General features: G+C 30.6%; 2 protein-coding genes across 3 annotated transcripts in view; one reads left to right on the plus strand and one right to left on the minus strand.

Annotated features, from left to right (window-relative positions):
- Positions 1–1,014: 1,014 nt before the first annotated feature.
- LOC132707966 (uncharacterized) lies at positions 1,015–9,817 on the minus strand. 2 transcript variants are annotated; one of them, XM_060680006.1, is made up of 16 exons: positions 9,698–9,817; positions 9,335–9,383; positions 8,995–9,092; positions 8,827–8,943; positions 8,145–8,384; positions 7,983–8,090; positions 7,631–7,889; positions 7,163–7,501; positions 6,867–7,045; positions 6,358–6,574; positions 6,016–6,307; positions 5,560–5,852; positions 4,802–4,913; positions 4,313–4,522; positions 4,059–4,226; positions 1,015–2,566 (listed from the first exon to the last, which is right to left on the minus strand). In XM_060680006.1, the coding sequence occupies exons 1-16, from the start codon at positions 9,715–9,717 to the stop codon at positions 2,400–2,402; spliced, it is 2,868 nt and encodes a 955-aa protein (XP_060535989.1). In that variant the 5' UTR covers positions 9,718–9,817; the 3' UTR covers positions 1,015–2,399. The 2 variants fall into 2 exon arrangements, with proteins under 2 accessions (XP_060535989.1, XP_060535988.1); XM_060680005.1 differs by having other exon boundaries at positions 4,796–4,913.
- A 2,263-nt stretch (positions 9,818–12,080) lies between these two features.
- LOC132699912 (uncharacterized) overlaps positions 12,081–12,594 on the plus strand; it is a 38,380-nt gene continuing 37,866 nt past the window's right edge. Inside the window, exon 1 of the mRNA XM_060666932.1 lies at positions 12,081–12,591. Within this exon, the coding sequence (XP_060522915.1) occupies positions 12,462–12,591 (130 nt within the window). The 5' untranslated portion in view covers positions 12,081–12,461. The remainder of the gene's footprint in view (positions 12,592–12,594) is intronic.

The raw sequence follows: 12,594 nt of genomic DNA on the forward strand, positions 1-12,594 counted from the left end.
ACTTGGTCGAAAACTAGATCAATTTAGAAATTATTTCTTGCCCAAAAAAACGTAAGTATTCACCGAGCTTCAAAGAATCACAAGCCGATTGGATAAAACGCAAAATAGCTGCTGCCATCTTACGGACAATAGTGTGTCACAGAGAGCCACAGCCTCTACTGTCTATAGTTTTCGACATATTAAGAAAATATTTTCCTATATTTTTAATAAAATCTTGGATATTTTTAAAATATCATTAACAAAGTTCAATTTTTGTTTATCTTGAGTGCGCATTTCAATGATATGTTGTTATACCTACTGCAAATGATGTATGAAACAATTGTATTGATAACGCATAAAATTAATAAGTGATAAGCAGCATAAAAAGGTTCAATAAAGCAGTTTGAAATTCTAAGCCAAATAGATACATCATTATAACGAATTCAGTCGATAATAGAATTATCTGCTGAGAAACCTGTTGTGAAAACAGAATTATTATAAATGCGCACAGCTAGAGCAGCCACAAAGCATTTCATTCGCTTTTTAACGGATTAATGTTCTTCACCAATTTATACCCCAAGTTAAATCCAAGGAGAAAGGAGAATCAGTTTTTTTTTAATTGCGCAAGTTCAAAAAACTGGGATTGAGATTTGACATTCAAATAGCCTCTGCATTTTTTTTTCTCACTTGAAGAAATATGAAAAGCTGTTCCTAGACTTGCTGAAGTCATTTGTACAAAATGTGATCAAGGATTCTTCCGCCAGTGATAACCAAATATGCATCTAACTTCTTTTTCACTCTTTTCTAAATATTTTGGAAGCATTCTTTCAATCCACAGGGAAATCAACTCACTTCTCTCAATTACTTTTCACACAGGGCTAACGAGGACAATAAATAAAATATTCATATATATATATATATATATATATATATATATATATATATATATATATATATATATATATATATATATATATATATATATATATATATATATATATATATATATATATACATTAAAAAATATATGATTATATTAGGCTTTATAGGCTTACCATAAAGAAACAAAACAAGTCTTTGATTGATAAAACAATGAATAAAGCATTAATTAATTAATTAAGAATTAATTGGGAAAATGAGAATTTTTATATACCGGGTGATACAAGAAAGTGGGAAAACTCTCTAACTTTTAAATGGCTTGAGAAAGCGACTTGAAATTTGGAAGGGTTAGTATAGGCTGAATGTCTAATTTTTTGACAATATGTAGTCAATAGTTGCACTCCCGGTTTGAGCGGAAACGGCAGTAATTTTCGAATTTTAAATGGCACAACCTATATTTTTTGATTTTTTTTGTTTTTCTCACTTTCTTTTTGTCTTTTAAAATTTTTATTTAATTTCGAAAATTGTGTTTAGAAGGCCGCGAGTATTATAAATACTATTGACCGGGTCACCTTATCATGTGAAAAATTGTAAATGAAACTTTTCTTTACTTGTCCAATGGCAAATGGTATTTAATATAATGAACTGATAATTTTTTAGGATAACCTAGTTTTTTCAAATAGCACCCTAGTGGGAACAAAAACTTTTTTTTCAACATTTTGAAGACAAAACTTTCAAAATTCGTGAAAAAATAAGCTCACAGGATGGAAAAAACCAGATAAGTAAATACCTTTTTATAAAAACAAAATATTACTTAGGTAGCTTTGCTTCTATTCATCATCAAGTCGGCATGATTAAAACTTCTGACAGTTTGCACATTTTTATCTGATTATCGATTTTGTCGCGTTATCGATTTAGATTATCAAGGAAAACAATAATCAATTACAAATGGAGAAAAAGTTTCTGATATACGGGGCTATGCGGGAAGTCGCCTTCTTCCATATTCTTTCTTAAGAAAGCTGGAATGGAAAATGAGAAATCCACAAAATAATCGACATGATAATTTTATTAGAAGTGAAGCAAAGCCACCTGCGTAATATTTTTTTTATAAAAATGCTATTTAAAAAAAACTATGTTATCCTAAAAAACTAATAGTTGATTACATTAAATGATATTTGCTATTACGCAAGTAAAGAAAAGTTTCATTTACAATTTTTCCGCTGATCAGTTGACCCGGTAAATAGTATTTATGATGAAACAAAAAAAAACTGAGAAAAACTGTCCTATACGTAGAATGATCTCCTGAATCCAAAAATGCAAAAAAATATCGGTTGTGCCATTTCAAATTCAAAAGTTACTGTTCTTTCCGCTCAAACCGGAAACTACTGCATATTGTCAAAACATTGGACATTCAGCCTATATTAACCCTTCCAAATTTAAGCCGTTTAACAGTTATCGAGTGTTTCCACTTTCTTGTGTCACCCGGTATATATAAAAAAAATAAAAATTACTATAATACACAAACTATGAACATTGCTCAACTAAATAAATCCCTCAGATTTGAGTGTTTCATAGACCTCGGGGATTTCAATGCCATACTGCAACTTGTCAGGATCTAAATCTGTTTTAACATTCACATCCAAAAATGTAGCATCGGGAATTAGTTCCTGTAGTCTCGAGTTCAACTTAGTATTATTTGTAGGCAAACCTAAAAACAAAAATATTTTATAGCTACGTACCTATGTAGGGAAACGCTATGACAAATTGTAAGCGTCGAATTTTAAACCTCAGATTTACGTAGGTGTGTCAAAACTTGGAGAGAACCACATACCCAGGTAAATTGAATATAGAAGCCGCAAAAATATGGCAAAATTGTTACAATTCAGGCAGCTATATTATTTTTGTGCAGGATAGAATGATGTATCGCGCATGCACAAAAATTTCACTCACTAACTTACTTCTGAACATTTTTTTAAACAAGCATGTCTGGAAAAAATGCTATCCCCAATGTGAAATCAAATTCAAGAACAGCCAGTGCTGTTGAACGTTGAAATGTTATCGATTGAAACCATATAGCTACCAGATATACAGGTCACGAAAAATATTATTCGGTTATAGGGTTATCGTTAGTGTGACAAAGTTAAACGGAGATTTTAAAAGCATCCAAGTGAGATATATATATATATATATATATATATATATATATATATATATATATATATATATATATATATACATATATATATATATATATATATATATATATATATATATATATATATATATATATATATATATATATATATATATATATATATATATATATATATATATATATATATATTAAAATCATAGCTATCCACCCTACATGAAAAATAAAAGATGTTCTAAAAATTAAACTACAACTAAAAAAAAACTATTTTATAAAGGTATGATCTGTTCATAGATATAAGAAAGTGACCAATTGCTTTTGAATGGAATTATCCAAGGGTGGTCATTAACATACAAGATTATTACTTATTATTTATTTATTATAAATATTATTATATATTATAAATTTCCTGTGTGGTCTGTAATTTACAACACTTGTACCCATTTCTCTTTAAAATATCCTGCACTGTCTGATTTAATCTCGTGGCAACAGCGTACATTTCTTATCACTCTCTAACATTCCAAGAGCCTCGGAGTAACTCTGTCACATTTACGATAACGCTATAACTGAATAATATTTTTCGTGACCTGTATAAAAACCATGCCTATGCTCATAATACAGGAACTTTTGAAGTCACCATGAAAAACAAATGTTGAGAGGGATCATTCAAGGTGAGCAAGCGAGGTCATTTTAAATCTGGTTTTCACACAATAACACCGTCATTTGGGCAATATTTCACATTAATTTTTTATGGCAAATGTAGGGAAATCATTGTTTGGAAAGAAAATTGGGCAAAGAACAGGTTAGTGTAAAATTTATGAGCATGCGCGTTTACTTTAGTTTGGTAGTATTAGGGCCCCATATATTATCTAATAGCGAAATAGTCGAAAGTAAACTACCTGTGTTATTAACATATATCTCTGAAGTCAATTTATCTACTAGATATATAGAGAAAACCAACAATCAAAACATAAAATATTGAAAATGGAATTCCTGAAGCTTACACAGGACCATTCACTATGTGCTTTTAATTTTGCTATCCACTTACCAATAAAATATGAGGACACTCCTAGTATTGGAATAGTTGCATATTTTCTAGGAAGCCTCCTCAAATCTTTCATTTCAAGGTCGCAAACATTACCAAAATCGACAAATAACACTTGAAATGTCTCATGTTCTTCATCAACATCAATCACTGTGGCCCTGTACCACTGATCTATGAAAAAAATGTACATCACAATGCAATAAAGTAATTAATTAATTATATGTACTGTGTTTTACAATATTAATTAAGTTATTTACCATGAAATTTCGCCAAACACATATGGTAAATTTCCGGTGCATATGGGGCTGTGTCACATATTGTAATAATCAAATCATTCAAGTATTTCTCATACTCTGGTTCACTGGATATAAGGGTTATTGTTTCAGTATCTTTACAACTGTAACAAAAGTACCAGCCGGTACCTTTCTTTAACTTTGCATAAGGCATGTCTTCATATCTGACAACATCTAAAAATGAGAAACATGTGCATATTTGAAAACTGTAACAACCCTAGATTTTTTATTATTTTCATTTTTATTGAAATTTCTAAATAAAAATGAATACAAAAAGGCAATAAGTTTTCATTGGTAGAAAAAAAAAACAAAAAGAAACTGCAGGTAAATAAACTGAAATTGGAAGAATCACAATGCAGATTAAACCTTTTGAAAATATAAAATAATTAACTTGCTTCAATTTTACGCAAGAGTAACAGCTGAAAACACTTATATATTTTAACACACCTTCACCTTCAGAAACCACATCGGAAAGTGGTTGATCCTTAACCCTCAAGTTTTCGATTTCTTGTGATAGCAGTGTGTTACTGTCGATTCTTAAGTCAAAATCTCCATTTTCCATAATCTGAGACAAATTCAAAATCAATATCCTTATCTAATATTATTAATTATCAATTATGAGAATAAAATTTTTTATGTATGAAGAGCATGCCAGCGAACTATACTCAATAATTATTGACACTAAGGATAATAAAGTTATATATAATACTAATAATGACGTTTTTTACTTCGCTAAATAACAATTATGGGATCGTGACAAAAATTACCCAAAACAAATATAGACGTAATTTAAAAATTCTATTTAAATTCGTGTATTGGAATTTGTCACTTAATTTTGAAAGTTTGTTAAGACACATTCTCCCAAATATATACAGATGTTGTTGACCGATTGTTAATCGAGAGTCCGAATACTAAAATCCCCTTTTGACCTTGTCCTGACCATCGTGACCTGTTTTATAATTTCTCTGAATCTGACTATAAAATTATTTTGTTATTATAAATGTTATTTGCGATATTTCACACATATTTTCTTACACTTTTTAACATAAACTCACTCAAAGAATTACCTCCTGAAGTTTGGTCACATACTTAAAAAGCAACTAAATAATAACCACTAAATATATCAATTCGAGAAATCTGTCAACTGGCCTATATTTCAAACAACAGAAAATTCCGGCATATCCCTCACATTATGGATGGTATAAGCTTACCACATCTAACTTCTTCTTTGTAATAATAAGTTTGTTGATAAAGTCTTCAATAGCAATGTTTGTAGATTTCAAAGCTGAATAAGGTGGAGATTCCACTAGCGCCCTCGGTGCTGCAGCTAACTCAGCATTAACATTTCTCAGTGATTTCAGAGATAGGGTTTCTGTCCCATCATAATCCAAATAATCTATATAAGCGGCAGAGTTTTCGATTTTTTTAACGACCCCTCTATGTAAGCCTTCTGTTTTATCACGAGAACATAATACCAACTGGCCTTCTTTCACGTTTGTGATAGCTAAAAATATTTAATATTTGATATTGACTGATTATCAAGCAATGCCTAGTGAGAATAAAATATCTAAAGCAAAACAAGATTTTTAAAAAATACATCGTCGCTTTATAGGCTCAAATCATTTTGATTCAGTTTCATATACAACAGAAAGTTAAATTGAACTTACATTGTTTCTCCATGTCACTAATCAGTTTATACAATTCTTTACAATGTGCTGCACAATCCTTTGTCCTTAATAACAATTTTCCATCTGTAATGCCTAATATCATCACCTTTTCATTGTTTTTAAGAGGACCTAGCAGTGGAGGGATCACAAAATAGGAGTTATCTGTAACTGGATGGGATTTGGGTGTCAATGGTTTGGTGATTACAGGTTGAACTTCATGTTTACTTTGTGAAGAAGATGGTACCTCTGAACAACCAGCAAAAATTTGAACCAGATATGTGCCATCATCATACTAAAATTTATTCGAAATATGTTATGGACTTAAGACAGACTTTTTTTTACCTGTTTCCTTGCAACAATTTCTATTTCATCATCAACTTTATATGTTGCTAAGGGACTCTCATTTGTAAAAGTAATTCGAATGCTTTGCGCAGGTGTGGATTTGAACTTTTCAGGTAATTCCTTTACAGGGTTTTTTAGATTTTCTATATTTCCATAATCAATTAGATCCACTAAATATGACTGATCTTTATTGATCCTTATAAGCTTGCCACGATACCTATTTTTTTTATAAAAAAAGAAAAATATTTAACCAATGTAGCCTCTGAAATAAGGTTGACAGAAATGCTAGACTAGATTCAAACGCTCTTATCTTTTTATCTGTCCAAATCATTTTTTGTAAAAACTTTGCTTTTTAAATTACCAGATATAGATTTTATTACCTGTTCCAAAAAAAAACAAGGCATGAAATTATTCCAAAATTGTAAAATTAATTAAAGTGAGTTTAGATTGAATGGCTAATTTTAAATTAAATCAAACAATGTGATAATATTCTAACAAATAATACTGACCATAGTTCTTCAAATTGAAAAAGATAAACGCCATTTTCTATTGGATTCGCAATATTCTGATTTTCACTTAAGGTATTTAATTGCAGCAAAAGGTCGTCCACTAGGTCTATATTTTCGAACCGTTGAACAAAGTATACTCGACTTTTGTTTTCTCTTTCCATAACATAACTAATACGAACCTAGAAATAATATTACATAAACCTCTGCACTTAGTGAATAAGCATTTTGTGTTAACCACATTTTCAATTTGCCTCAGCCTACAAATAATCTCCACAAAAAAAGAATTTTTAACTAACCTTGGAGGGATTAGAAGAAACTGGTAAAGAAACTTTGTTAATGGACGACACCGCCGCTCCAGATTCCACACATGGATTAGCAGAATCTGTTTGCTTAAATTCAATTGGAATATCACAAGGTTTGGCGCTTGTATTGATAGCAACGGCTTGTTCTTCAAGTTTTGGAATAGTTCCAGTATTACAATCATCAAACCAATCTTCATCTTCACTTGGTGCCTTTTTACTACCAACAGGTTTTAAATGTAGATTTTCAAGGGTTTTATCAACATTAGGTTTGCGTAATGGTTTTGGTCTTGAATTTGTAATATGTATGGAATTTATTGGTTTTGTATTTCTACTCTAAAAGTAAAACATTAAATTAACTTTACCTTGAATCATTTTTGCGAAACTATAACAAGCATAGTTCTAGAATGGTTGAAAAAAAATTAGTTTTATACACCCAAACGTCCCACCCTACATACTACTTACATCTTGGTTGAACTCATTTGATCTAGCACCATTAGTTATAAAACTTTGCCGGTTTATATTTTGGCTTTCTATTTTGGTCTGCTTCACATGACTACATGATGGAGCAGCATATTGGTCAGATTGACGAGGTTTATTCTGTGCATTGTTACTACTGAGACCTGAATAACTCCTCGTAACGTTAACAACCGGAGCATCCCCGTTCATAGAAGTGACAATGTTTTGTTCATTTCTTTGAGAGCCCCAAAGTCTTTCTTTTACCCTAAACATAATGGATGTATCAAGTTCATAATACAATAATCGGTAACCAAAATGTATAAATGAACACCAATGTAAAGGGAAATGTCATTCTTACTTTTCAATTGTGTTAAATATTTCATCTGTGGCAAAGTTCCTTCTTGTATTAAGCTGATATGCAACTGCTTGATTTAACAAAAAACTTTCAAATTCTCTCAAGTCGTCCCTAAAACAATATCAAACTTATTAGAAAAGAACAAAGCATAAAAATTATATTTACATTTTTGTTAATATAGTTGTCTTGTAATCTTCTTTTCTAAATATTGCAAATCCAGATGCACGAATGTCATTTAGATCAACAAATAGTTGACCATTATCAGCTCGCAGTACAGTAACAGGCCTACCATGGCCATTAACATAATTTTCCAAAATTTCACATTCTTCTTCACTATCCATGTTAATTGGTCCACTAGTGGTGTCTGAAACTGCCTGGCTGGTTACTCTGTTGTCACAATAAAACCTTGAACAGGGAAAAACAAAACAAATCAATATTCATACAATTTGTTTCTATTGTTTAACAATTTCAATAATAATAATAAAAAATCCATTTAACAATTTAAAAAATTGTAGTTTGGCAGATCTAAAGACCAAATATATATTATAAAGATAAATTTCTGTATTTCCAAAACTTTCCAGATCTTACAAAATTTAATGATTTAATTATATAAATTTCTAATTTATATTTATATTAGCCGCATTAATTATAAATAATTATAATTTTGATCTTAATACCTAATTTTCATTCAGAGGTTATTGAATATCTAAATTATGGTTGAACCATGTTATAATATCCAATTAATGTCATTAAATTTAAAGTGGACAAAAAATATATTTAAATATTGCTAGATAAATTATTATCATATCATTTAAACAAATGCAGCAGTCAAAATAATATGACTTACCTATTATTATGATGGTCTAGTCGCTGTTGAGTCCGGTTGTCAAAAAATTGATCCTTGCTAAATTCAATGCACCAGTCAGATTTCTTATGGAGCTGCTGACATGCTTTTCTAAGCTGCCTAAAATGCAAAATACCATACAAATCTCAGAACAGGCTATACTATACTCACTCAAGATTGTCCAGGTATACTTTTGCAACTGTTTTCCCAGGATCAATGTATATTTTTGTAACTTTTCCAAACCTAGAGAATTCAGCATTTATGGTCCTCTAAAAAAAATTATGTGAAATTTTTTTAAATATTTTGCTCTTCAATCACTGGTATAGATTAATGAAACAATTTTTACTTTTAACCACCCCTATATACCAGATAGGTGTAACTTTAACAATAGTCAAAGCAGACAAACAAGAAAGAGAATAAATAGTATATAATGAATTATGAATCAAATACAACTTGAAATCTTCCATGGAAACAATTAAATACAATATTATATATTAACTAAGAATCTTACACGGTCCAATTCCAATTCTGGTCCATTTGTTCTGATGATAGCACAAAACCTGGAAAAATGTAATAACTAAACTAAAACTACTAAAATTCATTTATTGATTAGCAATAAATTTAAAAATTTTTGCCCGAAAAAAACTAACCATAACCAATGCTCAATTTGATTCCAAAAATTTAAATTTAAATAATAATACTCTCGTTTAATATGATATTTGTTTCTTACCAAACAAAAGCACTTTTTTGTTATAAAGTTTAGGTTATAAAATTAAACAAAATTCGCTGAAGGCCAAAATATTTAAGTTTAGTTTTAAAATGTTTATAATAATTATCTGCTAGAGTCAAGATCGAAAGTGAAGTACCGCATTACCTGGGGTGATCCATAGACATTTTTTGTTTTTTTTGCTAATTTGAAAAATTCGACAACTATCCCAAACTACAAAAAATAAACACACGGAAAAACAAAAATGTAAACCATACAGTATTTCTTCTTCTTCTTTTGTTATAACTAGGTATTTTGTGTTACTGCTATTCGCCAAATTTGCCAGGATCATACAGCCTAGAACAAACCGTTTCTTCAGTGACAGTGATGCATATTGCTTTTTATAAAATCTGAGCAAAATTATCAGGACCATTCTCCAATTGTCGATCTTCGTCGTCCAGAGGCAACATATGAATATAGTTCTATTAGGTGTGGGTGTTATTGAAGAAAGCGAACAATCCGCCCGTCTACTTAAAGCACATTTTCTATACCTATACAGCATGGGACACTCGGTTTCTAGGTAAGCTAACGTAAGCCAATCGGCATTTTCTAGAATGCTACCGTCAGGGAGGTTAGCCCAGTTTTTTGTTTGTTTCAGTCAGATGTTTTGACGTTTCTGTCTTTATATTTTATTCTTGGATTATTATGACAAGAAATGGTGCTAAATCAAATATAATATCCGAACGCAACTATAAACTTTTAACATTTTTTGAATGGTATCTTATCCTTACCCGATCTTACTTTTCGATTTCTGGGCTACTTATGCCACAGAGCTTTTTAAATAAACAAAACTCGTAATAAAACTTTTTTATTCATATATACACATATTGATGCTAACAGCAAATTGGAAAACATAAAATCTAAAAATCTTACAAACAAAATATTATTTATTATTATAATTATATATTTTTGTAATGTCATTTATAGTCATTTATGTCATTTATTTTTTTAAATGGTTTCGCCTTTTTGGTTTTTCTTCAAGACACTGTTGGATTGCTTGCTAGGAGGGTTTCCCTCGTTGCGATTTATTGATTTGACATGCTGATTCGCAATAATGAATAAAAAACAATAATTAATTTGGGTATAATTTCTTTTATGATCTTTCGGTCTCCTATTGACTAAGGTTCAGCGAGCTTGTATAAGATTTGGCCGATCTATCCTCTTGGCAGAAAGTATTTGCTTTGCCATTTTGCAGACGTGGTCCCAATTTGTCGGTGACTCTAACATTTTTTCTACTAGGTTGTCTGGGCTTATGTGACCGAGTATTTGCTCTGCTATAGCTAGCCGATAGTTAGGTAGTATCAAACACTGGACAGACACCGACAGAATTCACTTTACCAAACAAGGCACACCTTTCAAGTAGACGATTCTGTGTGCATTATTATTTCATTAATTTAACCAAGAACCTTTTGCTTTTACTAGGAATATCCTGTAGTGTGGGTTTATCCTGGGCAATTCGACGAATCTATTCATTAAGGTTGTGGAATTGACGGGTCAATTTTTTTTGTGTCAATTGACCAGTCAATTGACTGAAATAATTTTAAAAATACAATGAGATTTATATCGATTTATATTGTGCGTTACGTCGCCATCTCGTCGTTCTGAGAATTAAATGGAGTCGATATTTTTATTGGGATTCCCCGAATCGCCAAGTATCGTATTCGGGTATTCCTTGAAGAGGGTTACATATATGTAAATTGGATATCACAAACGCATAATAATATATTATAAAATACATACTACCATTAGAATCGCTGCTACGAATTTAAAATTATTACAAAATTATTACAAAGTGACATTAACAATAACAATAACATTTTAACACGTAACAAACTAATAATGTTCCACCTTTTATTAAACATGTCCAACTTGTCAAAATTGGCTGCAAATGTTTATGAGGTGCTGGATGGACTAAAACAAAACCTTCCGCGCAGTCAAATATTTATTATTGACTTTTATTTCAAATATAAAAGATGGGAGATGGGATAACTACATGTAGGTATGGAAATAGAGCCGGTCAGTGCAATTGATTTACCGAAAGAACCTATAAGTACAAGTGCTGTAAGAAAAAAAAATTATGATTAAAATTCTAAGATCTTTAAATCGATTTTATTGGACACAAAGCCTAAACATTGGGAGGCTTAATCACGCTTGCTATTTTTCACTGTGAAACCCTCAAATAAAAATTAATTGCATTTTTTTTCCAAATAAAAGGTTTGAAGGCAATTAAAAAAAGTAATGTGAAAACTGGTTTTTTCGCTGAAATCTGAAAGGCGAACCTATAGACCATATTATGTCAACGATTTGTTAGTTTGGTCAATATTAAAATACTCAAATTTGACCGTAAATGGACCTTTTTTGCACAAAAATCACTTGAAGAAATGCTATTTAACACAATCTGCATCTCAGTAACCAAGCATGCAGAACTCAAATTTATTTGAATTTTATTATTCTTTTCTAACTAGCCAAACATTCTATAAGTTTTTGAGTGATTGTTTTTTTAACTTCACATTAGATTTAATATAAACATTTTCTGCAAGTTATAGGTTCGAACTTTAACTTTTATTATCAAATTGCCGTTAGGCATACTTTATCCTTTTGTACTAATGGACTAAAAAAACACCTGCATTAAATCCATTTGATCGACAACAAACTGAACAACATCCGCATTTAAAAAGTCATATGAATCGTCTACAAACCATGTGCCAAGTACGGTATACCCCACCAACGTCCTAGCATTTATACGGTTAGTTACATTCGAACGACCCATCTAACCTCTTAGGGATATATTTTTAAAACTTGTGCTTCTATTGTCGCGAAGTCTGTCGTTTCAGCCTAGTTTTAGTGAACTGACTATTGAAATTCCACCAAGATGGTTTTGAATGTTATGATACAGTTATGTAAGATCACCAGAGCGAGTAAATTATTTCAAAGGAATTTTTACTTGCCGTTACTCAAGCCTTTATCCCCTAAGGATGCCCTCAGAAGACACATCATCACAGGCA

This window comes from Cylas formicarius, unplaced genomic scaffold, assembly GCF_029955315.1.
Source record: "Cylas formicarius isolate icCylForm1 unplaced genomic scaffold, icCylForm1.1 PGA_scaffold_10__41_contigs__length_53128322, whole genome shotgun sequence".
Classification (NCBI taxonomy): domain Eukaryota; kingdom Metazoa; phylum Arthropoda; class Insecta; order Coleoptera; family Brentidae; genus Cylas; species Cylas formicarius.